Source organism: Nymphaea colorata, chromosome 6 (genome assembly GCF_008831285.2).
Source record: "Nymphaea colorata isolate Beijing-Zhang1983 chromosome 6, ASM883128v2, whole genome shotgun sequence".
NCBI lineage: Eukaryota > Viridiplantae > Streptophyta > Magnoliopsida > Nymphaeales > Nymphaeaceae > Nymphaea > Nymphaea colorata.
In genome coordinates this window covers 4,717,124-4,736,016 of record NC_045143.1, presented here as the reverse complement: position 1 = coordinate 4,736,016, position 18,893 = coordinate 4,717,124, and the positions used below count along the sequence as shown (strand labels likewise).

The window sequence follows — 18,893 nt, the reverse complement described above, 5'->3', positions numbered from 1 at the left end:
TGTGCACTGGACGTGAAATGCTTCAATTTAGCGCCTTTCAGGCTATGAACCAAAAGACAAAATAGTAATAGAGCTTAGATCTATCCGCGGCATTCTCTATGTATGAGATTAATCTAGTCACAAGCAGTCAATGTTAGTTGTACTCAATACATGCATGCAATTTCTTATAATGAAATGAATTACAATAAATTGGTATCCGCAGGGCGAATACTTCTTAAGACTTTAGCCACTTTGGCCGTATCACTGATACACTAGGAACTTATTAATCTTTTCCGTTTAGCATGGGCCCGAACTTCGTCAAAAGATGAGCTGAAGCACAGAAACTTCTAATTCTGATTTACTTACTAGATTGGAATCTGAAAAAGGTATCCCTCACTAGTGTACATATAGATAGACAACATTTATATATGATGGTGAGACACTCATTCTTGGACACGCTTAACGGAGTTCTTCCTTGCCGAAGCCAGCACTGTCTTGTCTGCTACTATGAAGTATGCCGCCCCTGCCACTGCAACCAAATTGAAAACTACTGAAGAAAGGAAAAATCGTGATCTATATTTGAGGGATACCGGTTGTTCATTTTGTTTTTCTTTGGATTAGCAAACTTGTCAGTCTGATCACTTTCTATTTACCAATTTAGTCGTTTATATATGAGCTTATACATATGTAGATATGTAAATTTCGAAGGAGTTATACGTCAAGGTAGAACATACTCTGCAAAACAACAGCTTAAGCTTGATTAACTAATTACCTGTAGATACGATGAGGGCCTGTGCTGCTGGGTTGAGGTTGTATCTCGCCCAAGGGAACACTCTGACGCTCACAAACTGCAGAGGGAAACGAGAAATCTCAGACCTATACCCTGATAGAAGAAGCTGTGCCAAAATCTTAATCCGTAGCTCTCTTACACTGTTCTGTTTCATTGATTGAGAGAGAGAGAGAGAGAGAGAGAGAGAGAGAGAGAGAGAGAGATCTTCTTACAGTAGGAACAGCACTGGCAATCGTTCCGACGAGAGCTGCTTTAGCTCCTGCAACCACTCCCTCTGCATCACACCATTATACTAGTTAGCAAAAAAAGAAGGGATATGTCAGCAGGCTAATTATAACGGAATTCCTGTCAATAATTAAAGATATTCTTGCATATGATTGTCTGATTCTTTTTCCTTTTGTTCTACTGTAACGTTTTTGAGGTTGGTTGCATCCTTACGACATTTTTATCTTGAAGTGAGCGCACAGCTTAATTTGATTATCTAAGGAAACTAGCGATCGACCAAAAGTCCAACTGAAATTAAGTAAACCAGAATATTGGGCAATGTACCATGACCATAGCGCTTCGCGTCGACTAGCTTTTGGTTCAAGTACTGCCCCGAATCTTGATTCATCTCCAATGGAGAAGAAACTGCGTTGCTGTTTACTGGTTTAGATGATGAAGAATCACTACTACCCATTATGTAGGAGAAAGAGAGAGAGAGAGAGACAGAGAGAGAGAGAGTTGGCAGGAACTAGCTAGCTTGTATGTTGCGGCTAGAAGCAAGGAAGGGATGGACAATGATGTGATCGCGAGAAGGGGAGGGAAACATTTATAATGGCGAAGTTGCAGGAAAAAGCCTGAGAGGCCAAAGGAAATCTAGGGGTCCGCCCCTTGTTTCCTGTTTTCCTTTTCCATGCTTGGTTAATTTGGCCGCACCAGCTACGTGATTGAAATATTAGTCTGATCGAATCATTTTGTCACTATAAGATACATGTAATATCACTGCATGTGCAACAACTATTTGCACTCAAATCAATGTTAAATTATCTTACTTATATTTCAAAATGTTCATCATTTCATTGCATATATATTCTGATATGCTGATAAAGCACCTGGCGAACACTTATTTTTAATGCTAATTTTGTTAATCAAACTTTGATTGCCTTATACACGTTAGTGTGAATGGTAAACACATGTTCCAACCCCCCCCAAAAAAATGAAGAACTTTTATTCTTGCTTGATCATATATTTTTTAAAAACTGCAGGCATACTGATGATATATTTCCTTTTACCTAATGACTTAAAAGTTAGTTGACACCATTGACTGCGTTAGCAACAGAATAGTTGGCATTGTTTAAAAACTTATATAAACATACGAGTGAATTGTTGCGAGATTCTGGAGACGTACTAGTGTTGACAGTGGCCGATTTCGCTTTCATATTACTTCATCTGTCCTTACAATACCATTGCATGTGATATTGGAAAGGATTAGTAGCCAACCATCAATATTGACTAAGGAAGGTTGCTTTCTTCCTGCAATAGTAGTCTCCCCAGCAAAGCTGCTCCAACAATGGCAGCAAGAAAGAAGCCGGGTATCTGGGTTGTCTTCCCTGGCTAATAAAACCGTGGGTAAACCCATAGTTAAGTTAATAAAGCACTACTTTTTTACCCATAATACTTGGACAAAAACCGTGGGCCTTAGTGATTTTTTACCGTTTCACCAACCTCTATCGCTTGTCGGTGCACACAAACTAAAACCGTGGGTAATTAAGTCGAGCAGTAGCGCTAAAGTTGTGATCAATATCCCCTCTAAAGTGTCGACACGTATTCTAAAACTTTCACATCGAGTTGGTAGCAAAGAAATAATATAGTGATTAATTTGTCTTGGTGGAATATGTTGAATAAAGATAAAGAAGTGAATCAATTTCAGGTGAACGGGATAGTAGCAGCTTATCGTTAAAAAAAAAAAAAAGCCTCGAACGCTCTCTCGTTTCCTTTCCATTGATTATGGAGTCTTATGTTGTATCGACATGAGCAATGTTAGCGATGCATGGTAGTTTAGGTAATGCAACTCATTACTTAAACGTCTATAAGAATCGAATTAGATACCTGCAACTATACTATACCCCTCAAAAGAATAGAAGTGACAAGTTAACAACGACAAAGTTCAAAACAACCAAGTGCAGCTAAAGTTATTGTAATTTTTATTTTTACCGTTTTTTATTTCAAAATATCATGTCGTAAAATTCAGTTCTCTATTTCATCATAATGATGGTAGCTAGGAACTAATATTCCTCCTCATTCCACTGTAATATATGATTTAGTTTGCGTTGATTCATATGAATATGGGAGGCTCCATAGACTTAATTTGGCTAAGTCTGATCACATCGATGACCAAGATCGACTCGATCCATCTGTTCCTTAAGATGGACCTAATTTGGCTGTCTGATCATATCGACGACCAACATTGACTCGTATCCATCTGTTCCTTTGATTGCCCTCGTCAAAAGTTGAACTGAAGGTCAGGTTGGTGAAGAAAAATGACCAAGAAATGCTGTTTGTGGACCATGATAGTTCTCTTAAAGCAGATAATAATGGAGGCTGGCTATGAGTCATGACGATCATAATAGTGAACGGTGTTTGGGTTTGTTTACGTCAAGGAAAGTATTACCAATATCGTGTTTGGTACATATCTTCCCATTTACGAACATGATTGCGTTTAGCAAACTGGTTGAGCAAATATCGATCGCCTTATATATATATATATATATATATATATATATATATATATGTCATTAGGTCTTGATCTTGATTTCCTTTCTTTTTTATATGGTGATCCACAAGTACCGCAGAAACATATAAAAATTCAATAATCACACCAATTTTGTTGAAATTGTAAGCCCTTTTTGATTTTTCAATTAGTAGACAAAGTCAAAGGACGGATTTGTTCAGTTTGACAAAAAAAAAAGCGTGCAGAGATTTTAATGTCCGTCTTAATTTTTTTTTTTTGATACTATATGCATTGGCAGCTCATAGCTAGCATAAACTTGATAGAAATGGTCGCGTAAGGATGAAAGGTTTTTTGTAATGAACTAGGTGAGTTAATAGCTCTCATCTGACGGGAAAATGTAACGCTTTATTGTTAGTATTAGTGGTTTATTGCAGGGGGTTATGAGTTATCAAGAGTTAATACGATAATTTTGGTGGCTCACTAGTTAGAGTTAACAAATACATTCATAGTTGAAGATGGTATATGCCCCTAACAATAATACGTAGATTAACAACGATAATATATATATATATATATCACCTTCTGCTTATCTGGGTGGGAGACAAGGTTTAGTTTATATGTGAATTAGAAACCTCAAAAAGTATTTGGTCAATATAAAATAGTATGCTTCTCAAAACACCTTAATCCTACTTATAATATGATCACTTCATTAATTTCAATCCCAGAAATGTATTATGTGATCAACCTAATAATGTGTAGGAATGTTAACCTATTAAGGATGGTTGCTCAATAAATCATGCAGAAATGTCTTTGAAGAGTTCTTATTTTTGTTGTTTATACCTGTTCAAAAAGTGGAGAGAGACTCTATTATTGTATTGGGGACTTTTAATTTGTCGTTTAATACTTTTGATTACCTCAACTCTGTTATAATCCTTCGCAATATTTCTGAAATATTCTAAATCTTCACTATCAATTGTTTTGAACGGCCATTGTTGAATAAGAAATCCTTCAGATTAAATCAACATATTAGTCCAGAGTTGTTCGAGCGTTGTGGTTTAGGTGAAGAGAAGCCGATTTAGTTTCCGCCATTTTCTTGGCAGCGTAAGATTCAAAACGTCTTGTAGGTTGAATGTTTACCTATTAAGGATGATTACTCAAATCAAGCAGAAACGTCTTTGAATTTGTCGTTTTGAAACTTTGATTACCTCAACTCTGTTCTAATCCGTCGCAATATTTTTGGAAACTTCTAAATATTCATCATCAATTGTGGAGTGCGGCCATAATTACGGTTATTAGGAAAACCTTTAGATTTAATCAGCGTACTAGTCCAGAGATGTACGAGCGTTTCAGCGATGTGGTTTATAGGTGAAGAGTGCCGGATTTGATCTCTGCCATTTTCTTGGAAGCGTAAGCTTCAAAGCTAAGGTTTCGCTCTTTTTCTTGGAATACAGGTGTGACGTTTCAAACGCATAAGTTTACTGCCCACGTCTGTGGGATGAATGAACTTAAAGAAACAATCGCGCCCATTGGAGGTCGATCGGAAAATGAAAACGTCATGTATCTTATGAACTTCATTCAGTTTTTTTATTAATTCCATAAATTTCAATCCAGGACTGGCGCTAGCTGACTCCAGCCTCGTATTCATAATAATAAAGTTACAATGGGAAAGAGGAAGAAGTCGATCTTTCATAAACTACTGATGCTCTAACATAGGCAGAAAACAGGATCAATCAGCGGGAGCTCATTCTTGGTTATTCCGAAACGAGTTCTCCCTTGCAGAAGCCAGCACTTTCTTGTCTGCTACAACGAAGTATGCCGCTCCTGCCACTGCAACCAAATTGAACATCTCGCCTCGTCAATACAAAGAAAATTAGATATAAAAATTCATTAACGTATGCAATATTATATAAGAATGACAGAGATCAGTTACCAGTGGATATGATGAGTGCCTGAGCCGTGGGGTTGAGATTGCGCCTGGCCCAAGGGAACATTCTTACGCTGGCCAACTGCATGGAGAAAGACAGAAAAATTTACGACGGTGGAGTATCAGACAAACGAAGGTGATCGTGCATCGATCAAGACTTATCGGCGGACTTGGCACCTTATTTCCGTCCATAATTTTGTCCTCTTCTTCAGTTTCAACAATTTTCATTTTCTGTAGAGAGAGAGAGAGAGAGAGAGAGAGAGAGAGAGAGAGAGCTACCGTGGGGATGGCACTGGCAGCAGTAGCCATGACAGCTGCTTTAGCACACGCGACCACTCCCTCTTCATCACAAAAACAGGAGAAAAAAAAAAAGAAAATCAGCAACCGATCGACGACAATGCTTCTCTCAGAACACCATTTAATTAATTTGTCTAGTTCTTAGTTGGTACAGGAAGAAGAATTAGCTGTTGAGAGTTGAGGCTGTTGTGCCTGCACTCGGCAAGCGTTCATCTCATGATTTAGCTGAAAACTGTTAATAAATCAATCAAGTGATGCATATACATGGTACATGGTGTTGGCAAGGACAAGATACCATGAGCATAGCGCCTCGCCCGGGCAACTCTTTGGTCCATGTAATTTCCTAAACTGGTATTCATCTCCAATGGGCACGAAATGGTGCCGGTACTGGAGCTTCCTGGTTTAGCTGCAGACTGACCAACACCCATTGATACAAAGATGGGGAGAGATAGAGAGACGGGAATTTTGTTGTTCACGAGTGAGCAATGAGGGTGGGAATATGGTGGTGATCAGGAGAAGGGCGCCTTCGGCTATTTATAAAGGCAGAAAAGAGATGATGTGCCAGAGTCCAAAACTTCGGCTTGGAGAATATTGGCAACGTCGAAGATCGGCGAAGCCAGTCTGCGGGTCCGCCCCCTGGTCGGCGCAAACTGCTCTTCCTTGGTTTCTGGCAGAAAGATGCAACGTCAGATCCTTAAGAAAGAAAATCTTTAAAAGGAATTCACGATTCTTCTCCAGCAAAAAGAGGGCTCTGCAGTTGATTATCACGTTGTTACCGTGTCTTCAGAAAAGTCCTGAGCATAAAACTGGGTTCAACCAGGAAGCTTAGACTCAGTGCTTACTTGAACCAGCAGATTTCAACCACTAAGTGGACTCCTTTTGTACTTTCACGTTCACAAAGCTAAAATAAGGGACCAATGTTTTGCTAAACGTACTATATATAAATGTTAGCGAAGATTTTGCGAAGGCCCAAGGTATTTGACTGCACCACCTCATTTTTCAAGCTACGTTCAGAGTTAGGTGGCATGTCACCTTGTTGCAAACTCCAGCGCTAGACAAATGAACATGAAGATGTTCAGCGTTCTCCCTTGTTGCTAACCCATATTTTTAAACTAATCGACCATGGACTTTATATATTATGATTTGGACTGTGAGAAGACCAGCCAGCCAGAACCTGGTCAGCATCATGGCCGCTCGGCTCAACCTCAGCATGGTGGAAATGGGCACCGAGTCAACAAAGGCAGAGCTTGGAATTTTTCGTTGAAAAGAAAACGAATTATGTTTTCTTAATTTTTATAACTTCTTATATAGGTTAAACTCAAATATTTAAATATTATTAACCTACCAGTTCCCTTTCATCCAGTCATATACTCTTGGCCTGGTTGAATTCCTGCCAAGCCGGGCTTATGATTCATGTCGGGTCCGGTCAGGAAAAATCCGATCTGAAGTCGAACCGTCTGCAGACCCACCATGTTACCAACGATTACATCTATATATCAAACGGATATATGCACCATCTAGCCCTTGCTTCCTCGATTTGATCCAAGGAATATTCTCAAATATAAGCTTTGGGGCCACCAGGAGTACAATAACTTCCTACCATTAACCATCTAAATCAAAATGGATGTTGGGAATTTTAGAACTCTTTCAAAACATAGTTTGCGTCAAGTTACTCGCTCATGTTTGGTTTAGGAGATCAAGAATTTGACTACTCAAAATGACATTAGGTCTGACCCAAAATTTGAGTACCCAAAATATAAATCCGGATTTGAAATCCACGATCTTATGTGGATATGACATGACATGCTTTTGCTGATATCCATGGTTCATCAAACTGAGGGTCCTAGGTCAGAACTAAGATCCACACTGAAAATTCTTATTTTACTTCTTTGCATCGTTCAAAAGTTGGACTTAAAGTTAGCGGGAGGAGGGTCTGATCTTAAATTCACGGTTCCCAAATACCAAAGCACTCAAAGCTGAGACTGTCAAAAGGACTTCAAACTTTATGGTTTGGAGATAAAAATATTCATAGGACCAGATTTTCTTGATGAGGAAATCATTGTTGATATTGTCACGCGAACATACTTCAATAGATGAGCATATATGCAGGGTTTTCATTAATGGTTATTATTGTTAAGAAGGTAATTTTTGAAAGGATTGTGAATGTGACTGAAAAATCCTGGAGATGATTAGTTAAGCTCCATGAACGCAGTTTTTCTAGGTTATTAATGGAAAGGTGAAACTTCAGAAGGGGGACGGATTTGATGTTTCAAAGACGTACGAAAAAGTTCTTATATGGGAAATCCATGGGTATATTTTCATTTAATCCCATAATTTGTTAATGTTATTAATTTATTTCCTATTGGGAAGATGGTTTTAGTTCTTGGATATTCTATGTAAACCATGCCCGGCCATCTCCGGTTACAAAATATGGTTCGAAATAAACCTACATATACTAATTGTTCGGAGACAGTAAAGCAGTTTAATGTTCTCTAATTCAATAACTTTTTGACTCTTAATCTGGACATAGAAGTTGGATCATTAACTGGAATTCCGTAACTGGATTAACATTTGCTATTCGGCAGCGACACATGAAACTTTAACATTATTGGATTCAGAATATAACCACAAATCATCTTGTCACATTGCATTGAGGCTGTCTAACAATTTGGGTGAGCAGGAGTATTTCATTCTACTGCTCAATAAGAGAAACAGAACTCCTCCCTTTCTTCCATCACCTTAGATTTTATGTGAGAAAACCACGCCCGGCCATGTCCGGTTACAAAATATGGTTCGAAATAAACCTACATATACTAATTGTTAGGAGATAGTAAAGCAGTTTAATGTTCTCTAATTCAATAACTTTTTGACTTTTAATCTAGACGTAGAAGTTGGACCATTAACAAACCCTAAACCCTAGCTGTGTTTTAACTTGCGTATCAATGGGTTTTTTTGCAGTGCGCGAAGTTGATGCCCTAAAAATTCTACTTACCAGTCTTACCCTGTTCATTGTGCCAACCCCTTTAAAGATTATGTCCCTACCAATTTGTTATAAAGAACAAAATCATCATAAGGCATGGAAATGAAAAGTACATACCCAAAATTATTGGGAAGGTTAAAGACCCCTGAAAAGAGCGGCACATTGTTTTCGTGTCTACACTAAAGCCACAGTAAAAGAAAACAATTTCATGGGCATCAAACCTCCCACCAAGGCATGTGTGCCATAGTAAGAGAGAGAGAGAGAGAGAGAGAGAGAGAGAGAGAGAGAGAGAGAGAGAGAGAGAGAGAGAGAGAGAACCATTAACGAAAAAAAGGTTGCTTTAGTTAATGCTGGTCAGCCACTTATTTTTTATCTAGATGGTGGTGATGGATGAAAAATATGAAAGATTTGACATCCACTCAAGACGATAAATAAAAGGAAAATTTTGAGTTAAACAGCAATAAGAAAGCCTATTGGCAATAAGGCATCGGTTTTCCACGTGAGCCTAACCAGACAACAAAGTCTCTTCAAGATTAGGTGGCTGGTGAAAGTGTCTCAAATGTATTTTTTTTCAACTCATGGTATAGGGTTGCTTCCAGACTTGGGTGGTCCCACAATATACCTTTTTAACTTTAGTATTGAACATTTTATTATTTGTAGTAAAAAAAATAAATATGAAACAAGGTGAAAACGTGTCATCAGCATAACACTCAGCTACACTACGTCAATCAGGATGATTCTGTTGATAAACTATTGAATGAATCATTTCGAATTAGCAAAAACAAAGTAGTACTTAATTTTTCAAAAAAAAAAAAGAAAAAATTAAGGAAATTTTGAAACTAAAAACGATTTGATAATGTGATTCCCACCACTGTCCTTTTCCTTCACACTGTCTGTCTATGGGCCATCTTGAATCTGTCACCATGCCAAGAAACAACCATGTTGACAATCTGTACACCCAAAAGCAAGCAACTCTCAAAATCTACCTAATTTACAAGGAAATGGAGAAAGAAATTGTCATGTTAGTCTTCATTCCATACATCCAAGACGTTCATAAAGCAGAACTGAGCAATTTCTCCTTCCAAATTGTTGTGCTTTAATCATACATATGATTTAGACAGTAGAGCACAACAATTTAAGAAACAGAAATTGCTCCGTTCTGGTTTATGAATGTAACTTTTCCTTCCAACTTGTTGTGCTTTAGTGTCTAAATGATATATATCTGATTCAGACACTAAAGCACACCAATTTGAAAAGAGAAATTGCTCTCTGGTTTATGAATGTCTTGGATATACAAATCAATTTCTGTGTCCGAGCGGTTCGCAACCCCACTAATTGGGTGAAACTCTGTTTCAAAAGTTTGAATTATTTAATAGTCACAAGAGTCCAGGAGAGAATTTTTGACTGCCGCTTCTAGTCCAATCTAGAAGCATCAAAAGCCAAGATGGTGATAGAAAAACCAGCAGCCTGCCCATAGCTTCCAATAAGCGATTATTACATGAATTCTCGAAACTTTTGGGTGGAAGACATCTTTTGTGGCGGTCTCGTTATTTCTTTTCTAAACCTTTACCGTGCACATGCATTTCGTGAAAGGTAAGCTTGAGCTATTCAAAAACGAAAAAGGCGTTTGTCTCGTATCAGGAATGATTGATCAATACTTTTAACTGTTAAGAAGTAAAACTCTCAAATTTCTTGTGTTATATATATAAATATGAAGCATTTCAATCACGTTATCTTTAAGTAGCCGAGCATCCATCAGATGGCCGTGGGCTTTACAGCCCATTTGGGTGACGGGTTTTTGAAATATGTGTGTAGAAGCTTTACTTTTGTCCAAAATATATAAGATCGTCTTCACTGACAAATTGTTAGGGAAATTTCACCAAGCTTTCAGACTACCATGATATTCCCTGTCGCTGCTATGGCTTTGATAATTTGATCTGCGGTTCTTGACAGGCTATATGGAGTCAAAGCAGAATGGCGTCGTTTCTGTGACCACTTCAAAATAAGCGTTGGATGTATATATGAATCTTTCAAAAAGCCCAAGTTGGTCGCTGGATTACAAGAACCTGGTGGCAGTTCATTTTCCTGCCCACTTTCCCGTCAATAGTTTAATTCACGTTGGTCAATCTGAATGAGTGAGTCGACTTACCAAAGAATTTGGCTAATCCTGAGAAGAACAAGATCGACTTACCTACCACCTGACTGTAGAGTTGGTTCCAAAACCAGAACACCCATTTCATCTTTCTCACTCTCCTGCCCTTAATTTGCTCCCTTACCAGTCCAGGGAGAGGTTTCATACTGGTCAACACTGCATCCCGATGATTGTGATTTGTGAACATTAAGTATCTGATTTGGATTACCAAAGGATTATATTGGTCATGTGGTGTGGTTTTTATGATGGTGACCGTGATTGAATTGTTCAGGTCAAAACACACAACTTGTTCCCGGTGTTCAAAACTGGAAAGATTTAGCACTAGTGAGACGATTCGAAACAGCAGTTGAACACAAGGGAAACAATAGTTTGATTTACGGTTACAACAGAAGGGAAACAAAGGTTTTGAGTTGCATTTGTGTCGAGATGGTAGCCATACCATGTTCAACTTTAGATACCGTAAAGGTATAACATCTACAGGAATCAAACTGGATATATACCTACCTTGTCACAGTTCTTAACCTGACCAGCTACATTATACTCTTGAGGCTTTAAAAATTAATTATTGTTGGCCAAATTAACAGCCAAAAAGTTCGAAGCAACAAAATGCAGCTAAAGTTATTGCTATTTGCGGTTCTTTAATTGAAAATATTGTAAAATTCAGTTCTCTATTTTATAATAATGAAGGTAGAGAAGAACTAATTTTCCTGAACATTCCACTACAATGTATTACTTAATTTGCGTTGATTCATATGAATATAGGAGGTTCCATAGACTTAATTTGGCTAAGTTATTCATATGGACGACCAAGATTGACTCGATCCTTCTGTTCCTTAAGATTGCCATCGTTGAAAGTTGCACTGAAGGTCAGGTTGGTGAAGAAAAAAGTCCAAAAAATGCTGATTTTGGACAGTGACAGCTCTGTTACAGCTTATATATACATGTCATTAGGTCTTTTTATATGGCGAACCACAAGTACCGTAGGAACATATGAAAATTCAACAATCACCACAATTTTGTGGAAATTGCAAACGCATTTTGATTTTTGAGTTAGTAGACAAAGTCAAAGGACAAATTTGTTCAGTCTGACAAAGAAATGGCGTGGAGAGATTTTAATGGCAGTCTTATTTTTTTGTTATTATATGCATTGGTAGCTAAGGCTACAGATAGCATAAACATTATGGAAATGGTCGAGTAAAGATGGAAGGCTTATTATAATGAACTCGTGAGTTATAACTCTCCTATAGCGGGGAGATGTAACATTTTATTGTTAGTATCTGTTGTTTAATGCAGGGGGTTATAAGTTACCAAGAGTTAATTAATATGATCGTTTTGTTGGGTCACCAGTTGTAGTTGACAAATATATTCATAGTTGAAGACGGCATATACCCCTAAATACTCAAGGATATATATATATATATATATATATATATATATATATATATATATATATATATATATATATATATATATCACCTTCTGCTCATCTGGGTGGAAGACAATCTTTAGTATATATATGAATTAGATACCTCAGAAAGCACTTCGTCAATATTGTATGTACACAACATAGTGATAATACATTACATATAATATCGTCTTTTTATGTGCTTCCCCAAAACCTTAGTCCTACTTTATAATATGGTCACTTCATTAATTTCAATCCCTAGAAATGTATTATTAGATCGACTTAATAATGTTGGTTGAAGTTTTACCTATTAAGGATGATTGCTCAAAACGTGCAGAAATGTCTTTGAAAGTTTTTATTTTTATTGCTGAAACCTGTTCAAAGTAAAGACACACAATATAATTATGTAGGGGGCTGAAACTTTGATTACCTCAACTCTATTCTAATCCGTCACAATACTTCCAATCTTCTAAACCTTCACCAACAATTGTGCAGAGCGGCCATAATTGCGGTTGTAGGAAAAACCTTTAGATTTAATCAGCATGTTAGTCCAGAGATGTTCGAGTGTTGTGGTTTTGTGCCATTTGCTTGTCAGCGTAAGATTCAAACCTTTAGTTCACTGCGATACGAGTGTGATGTTTCAAACGCATGCTTTGCTGCCCACGTCTGTGGGATGAATGAACTTAAAGAAACAATCGCGCCTTTTGGAGCTCGATCGGAAGATGAAAACGTCTTGTATCCTTTGAACTTCATTCAGTTCTTTTATTAATTCCATAAATTTCAATCCAGGACAAGCCGACCCCGGATCTCATATTCATAATAATGAAGTATACAATGGGAAAGACGAAGAAGTCGATCTTTTATAGACTACTGATGCTCTAACATAGGCAGGAAACAGGATCAAGTAGCGTGATTTCATTCTTGGGCATTTCGAAAGGAGTTCTTCCTTGCAGAAGCCAGCACTTTCTTGTCAGCTACAACGAAGTATGCCGCTCCTGCCACTGCAACCAAATTGAACATCCCCCCTCGTCAATACAAAGAAAATTAGAAAGAAAAATTCATGATCCTATGCAATATTATATATGTATGTATATCAGAGAGAGACAGAGATCAGTTACCAGTGGATATGATGAGGGCCTGAGCCGTGGGGTTGAGGTTGCGCCTGGCCCAAGGGAACATTCTTACGCTGGCCAACTGCATGGAGAAAGGCAGAGAGAAAAATTTACAACGGTGGAGTGTCGGACAACGAAGATGATCATGCATTGGTGAAGACTTCTGGATGGACTTGGCACTTCAGTTTCGTCCATAACTTTGTCGTCTTCTTCCGTTTCAACAATTTTTTTTCATTTTCTGTAAGAGAGAGAGAGAGAGAGACTTACAGTGGGGATGGCACTGGCAGCAGTAGCCATGGCAGCTGCTTTAGCTCCCGCGACCACTCCCTCTTCATCACAGAAACAGCAGAAGAATAGAAAGAAAACAAAATCAGCAATCGATCGACTACAGAGCTCCTCTCGGAACAACATTTTCTTAGTTTGTAAAAATTATTGGCTTGTGGAGAAAGGAGAATTAATTGTTGAGACTGTTGCGCCTGCACTTGGCAAGCTTTCATCTCATGATTTAGCTGCAAAGGCAGCTAAGAGTATAGCAGTTTGTAGAAAAATTTTAGTAAATCAATAAAGTGATGTATACATGGTACATGGAGTTGGCAAGGACAAGATACCATGAGCATAGTGCCTCGCCCGGGCGACCCTATGGTCCATGTAATATCCCAAGCCAGTGTTCATCTCCAATGGACACGAAATGGTGTCAGTGCTGGAGTTTCCTGGTTTAGCTGCAGAAGGATCAACAGCCATTGATACAGAGATAAAGAGAGGGAGATGAAACTTGTAGTTCACAAGTGAGCAATGAGGGTGAGAATATGGTGGTGATCAGGGGAAGGACGCCTTTGGCTATTTATAATGGCAAAAGGAGATCGAGTGCCAGGGTCCAATACTTCGGCGTGGAGAATATTGGCAACGTCGAAGAGTGCCGAAGACAATCTGGGGGTCCGCCCCCTGGTCGGCACAAAACTGCTCGTCCTTGGTTTCCGCTTTCTCCCTCCAGTAGAAAGATGCGACCTTAGATCCTTAGGACAGAAAATCTTTGAAAGGAATTCACGATTTCTCTCGGTCAAAAAGAGGGCCCTAGCGTTCATCATCACGTTGTTACAGTGTCTTGCGAAAGTCCTCTATCATAAAACTGTGTTCAACCAGGAATCTGAGACTCATTGCTGAGTTGAATAGCGGATTTCAACCACTCTGTGGACTCTGTGAGTACTTTCACATTCACAAGCTAAACTGGCAGATCAATGTTGTGCTAAACGTACTATAAATGTTTCTAAAGATTGAGCGAAAACCCATGGTATTTGACTGTATCACGTCATTTTTCAAGCTACGTTCAGAGTTAGGTGGCCGGTCACCTTGTCGCAAACTCAAAATGATCATGATGTTCAGCGTTCCCCCTGTTGCCAACCCACAGGTTTAAGCTAATCGATCGTAGTTTTTATACATTAAGAATAGGGCTGTGGGAGGGCCAGCCAGCCAGAACTTGGTCAGCAACTGAGCCCTCACAGTTTGCTCGGCATGATGGAAATGGGCACTGAGTCAACCTGGCTGAATCTTGAAATTTTTTGTTGGAGAGATAGAATTATAATTTCAAAATTTTGGTAGAAACCAAATTGTATTTTTTAAACGTGAAACTTCAGCACATGTGAGTCTTAATCTAAACGTGCTCTACTTTAGCACTTAGCTGGTATTTACTGAATAGGCAGTGGTTATTAGCCAAAGTATCGCCCACTGCCTTCTGGCTGCTGGAGCCCTTCAATTTTACAGTTGAGCCTGGGCTTAGGCTTCACGTTGGGTCCGTCCGATCAGGAAAAGTCTTCCTGTGTCCTTTAAAGTTACATCGGTAGCAAGTGTTGAGATCTCCATGTGCTTCAACTTGCAAGTACAGTCCCACTCCCTTTAGAACTCTTTCAAAACATAGTTCACATTAAGTTATTCCTTCATTTTTAGTTTAGGATATCAAGAATTTGGTATTAAAATATGTCCTTTCCATAACCTGACCTGTAGAAATCTGCTTGACATAGGTCACTAACAAAACTTTCAATTAATAAGAACAGTTGGATGTCACTGACTTTTGTTTGCCCACTGGGATATCTGGAATTGCTAAATATTTTACCATCTCAAATCTGATCTCTATGCAACTCAATTATTCAATTTTAATAACAAGGCCGATAATTGAAAGCATTACTGTTTATTTTGGTTGAATACTCCCTTCAATTTCTGTTCCTTTTGAAATTTTACTGGCAATATGTGCCGTTGAAAAAAGGGGTCTAGTGGCCCGGCCCCACTATGCCTAATTAACAATGTTGACTAACTGAACAAACTTTTTCTTTCCTCACTTGTCCATTGTGGGTTGCTTGGCATTAGATTAGACCCTAAGTTAATATGATAAGAACTCTAAAAGGTCATCTGAAACTAGAAACAAATTGTTACTGTCCAATGAAACTGCTCAAGAATTGGGGCAGATTCATGAAACCCTATAATATAATAATGTTTCTTGAATCAACTCTAAGTTTTAGGGCAGAATTATTGGACAGTAACAAACTGTTATGAATGTCAAACAGCCCCTTAATTCCTTTTCTCGAATGTCTAAACTTTTATGAAGACTGGAGTTCAAAGGACTTGAAACCATATGGCTTAGAGATTCCAATTCATAGGACCAAACACTAATTTCTTGATGAAGAAATCATTGTCAATATATCCCGAGAATATGGTCCAATAGATGAGTATATATGCTGGGTTTTTCATTAATGGTTATTATTGCTAATAAAATAAAATATTTAATTGATTGTGAATGTGACTGAATATTTCATAGAGATGATTAGTTAAGCTCCATGAACGCAGTTTTTTAGGTAATAAATTCAAAGATGAAATTCTAAAAGGTTGAAGGATTTGATGCTTCAAAGATGAAAAAGTTCTTATATGGGATCTCATAAGCATCCATACATGTAACAGATTGCAGCTAAAGGCCAATTTATATTATGAATTAAGTGTACAGTGCGAGAAATATATAATTAGATCCCCATATAGTAGGGTACGTCAAGGTGTATGGTAGGTACAAGGTCTGTATCACAGTGGGACACTCAATATTCTTGTTCATGCTTAAAGGAGTTGTTCCTCGCAGAAGCCAGCACCGTCTTGTCTGCTACAACCAGGTATATATGCAGCTCTCGCCACTGCAACCAAATTGAAAATCCAGTTACAACATTATTCTGAAGAACTGAAAGATGAAAAACGAAGATCTGATTCAGAAGCTGCTGGATCATCTGTTTTTCTATTTACTGCAATGTTTTAATTTATTGGTCCTTGAATAACATTGTCACCAAGTTGACCTATAAAAGAAATTAATCATGTAGATTACAGCTATATGGCTCTGATCTTGGTTAAAATGATAAACAGACATGCTATGAAATTTGGTGACCATATAGCTTATCTGAACATAGTCCGTCCAAGAGAGAAAGACACATATTATGCATATTTTATGACTAACCATAGAATCAACACCCAATCAGGGTTTTTCTTATCCAACTTGGAATAAACTAACTGAAATTATTTATATAGCATCCAAGCCCCAAACTTAATTAAGCACATGATAAGAAGAAATTGTTTGTGGAATTTTCTTTTATGTTCTTACTAAAATTAGGTTGTTTTCTATTGGTTTCTTTCATGCAGAACCCTTTCAGTAGTCATGCAATTAATTTATTTTCTATGGGGAAGCCTGTTTCAAGTTCTTGGATCTATATGGGGAAAACCATGCCCATATCCGGTTACAAAGTATAGTTAAAAATAAACCTACTTACACTAATTGTTATCAGATAGTAAAGCAGTTTAATGTTCTTATTGCAAGAAATTTTTATATCTTCATCTAGACCTGGACTTGGATCCTTATCTGGAATACTATAACTGGATTAATTTTTGCTATGTGGCAGTCACATGAAGGTTGATCTTATTGGATTCAATATATATGATTAACAGGGTTTGTGGAAGGTAAGATTGAGCAGATAGACTGGCAGTTCATGAGAGGCCAAGCCAACTCTTCCCTTCCCATCTTCTCCCACCCTCAACTTGGGATCTGGGTGGTTCTATGGTACATCTTTCAATTCGAGTGGCACGTATGCTATCACTTGCAGTTTAAAACAGTATCACTTACAAGATTCAAACTCAAAATACATCGTCAACCTAATATTAAGGCCAATAAGCTACATTATGCTCCTCAGGCGATTGATAGATTAAATGAATCATTTTGAATAGGCAAAACAAAGTAATATTTTATTTATACAAAAAGAAAAAATAGGGAAATTTTGAAAATGGAAAATAATGACAGAGCTACTAAAGATAACATGTGGCACTGTTTAATTGAACGCTAGCTGCATTAAATCGGTTTTTATAGGCCGATTGAGGACGACTGATAATATGATTCGTTCCCACTCTATGGACAGCCTTTAATCCGCCACCATGCCCGGAAACGACCATGTTAACTATCTGTACACCCAAAAGAAAGCGGCAGTCAAAATCTACCTAATTTACAAGGAAATGGATAAAAAAATTGGTATGTTAGTCTTCATTTCAATCATCCAAGACGTTCACAAAGCAGAATTGAGCAATTTCTCCTTCCAAATTGTTGTGCTTTAGTTCTAAATCATATATATGATTTAGACAGTAAAGCACAAAAATTTGAAAAGAGAAATTGCTCTGTTCTGGTTTATAAACGTGATTTTTCTTCCAAATTGCTGTGCATTAGTGTCTAAATCATATATGATTCAAAGCACAACAATTTGAAAAACGAAATTGGTATGTTCTGGTTTATGAATGCATTGGATGTATGAAATGAGGACTAACACAACAATTTCTTAATCCTAGCGGTTCGCAACCCCACCAATTGTATGAAACACTGTTTCAAAAGTTTGGAGTATTTAATAGTCAAAAGAGTCAATGAGAGAATTTTTTGACTGCCGCTTCTCGTCCAATCTAGAAGCATCAAAAGCCAAGATGGTGATAGAAAAACCAGCAGCATGCCTATAGCTTTCAAGAAATAATTATTACATGAATTATCGAAACTTTTGTGTGGAAGACCTTTTTCAGGGGGTCTCATGATTTTTTTCCTAAAACGTTTACAGAGCACACGCGTTTCGTGAAAAGTTAAAGTTAGAGTTATTCAAAAACGAAGAAGATGACGTTGGTGTCATATCAGGAATGATTGATCACTTTCAAATGTTTTAAACTATGGCATGATTATTTGATCTGCAGTTCTTGAGAGGCTACGGAGTCAAAGCAGAATGGCGTCGTTTCTGAGGCCACTTCAAAATAATCGTGTTGGATGTATATATGAATCTTTCAAAGGGCCCAAGTTGGTCGCTGGATTACCAAAAACCTGGTGGACTTCTTTCCCGTCGTTATTCTAATTCACGTTGTTACATCTGAACGAGAGAGTCCACTCCCCAAAGAATTTGGCCAAGCTTGAGAAGAACAAGGTAGACTCATTTACTACCTAACCCAAGCATTGATTCCAAAACCAGAACAAGGTAGGCCACTCGAAAAATGAAAACGTCA

The 18,893-nt window shown here is 37.9% G+C and overlaps 3 protein-coding genes across 3 annotated transcripts; all 3 read right to left on the bottom strand.

The window, feature by feature from the left end:
- Window positions 1-353: 353 nt before the first annotated feature.
- LOC116255919 (early nodulin-93-like) lies at window positions 354-1,448 on the bottom strand. Its single transcript, XM_031632004.1, has 4 exons — window positions 1,319-1,448; window positions 982-1,043; window positions 752-827; window positions 354-508 (listed from the first exon to the last, which is right to left on the bottom strand). Exons 1-4 carry the CDS (start codon window positions 1,446-1,448, stop codon window positions 423-425), a joined length of 354 nt encoding a protein of 117 aa, XP_031487864.1. The 3' UTR covers window positions 354-422.
- A 3,766-nt stretch (window positions 1,449-5,214) lies between these two features.
- LOC116256414 (early nodulin-93-like) lies at window positions 5,215-6,164 on the bottom strand. Its single transcript, XM_031632776.2, has 4 exons — window positions 5,999-6,164; window positions 5,686-5,747; window positions 5,413-5,488; window positions 5,215-5,309 (listed from the first exon to the last, which is right to left on the bottom strand). Exons 1-4 carry the CDS (start codon window positions 6,129-6,131, stop codon window positions 5,224-5,226), a joined length of 357 nt encoding a protein of 118 aa, XP_031488636.2. The 5' UTR covers window positions 6,132-6,164; the 3' UTR covers window positions 5,215-5,223.
- A 6,947-nt stretch (window positions 6,165-13,111) lies between these two features.
- On the bottom strand, window positions 13,112-14,149 carry LOC116256531 (early nodulin-93-like). Its single transcript, XM_031632921.2, has 4 exons — window positions 13,961-14,149; window positions 13,620-13,681; window positions 13,359-13,434; window positions 13,112-13,241 (listed from the first exon to the last, which is right to left on the bottom strand). Exons 1-4 carry the CDS (start codon window positions 14,091-14,093, stop codon window positions 13,156-13,158), a joined length of 357 nt encoding a protein of 118 aa, XP_031488781.1. The 5' UTR covers window positions 14,094-14,149; the 3' UTR covers window positions 13,112-13,155.
- Window positions 14,150-18,893: the final 4,744 nt, after the last annotated feature.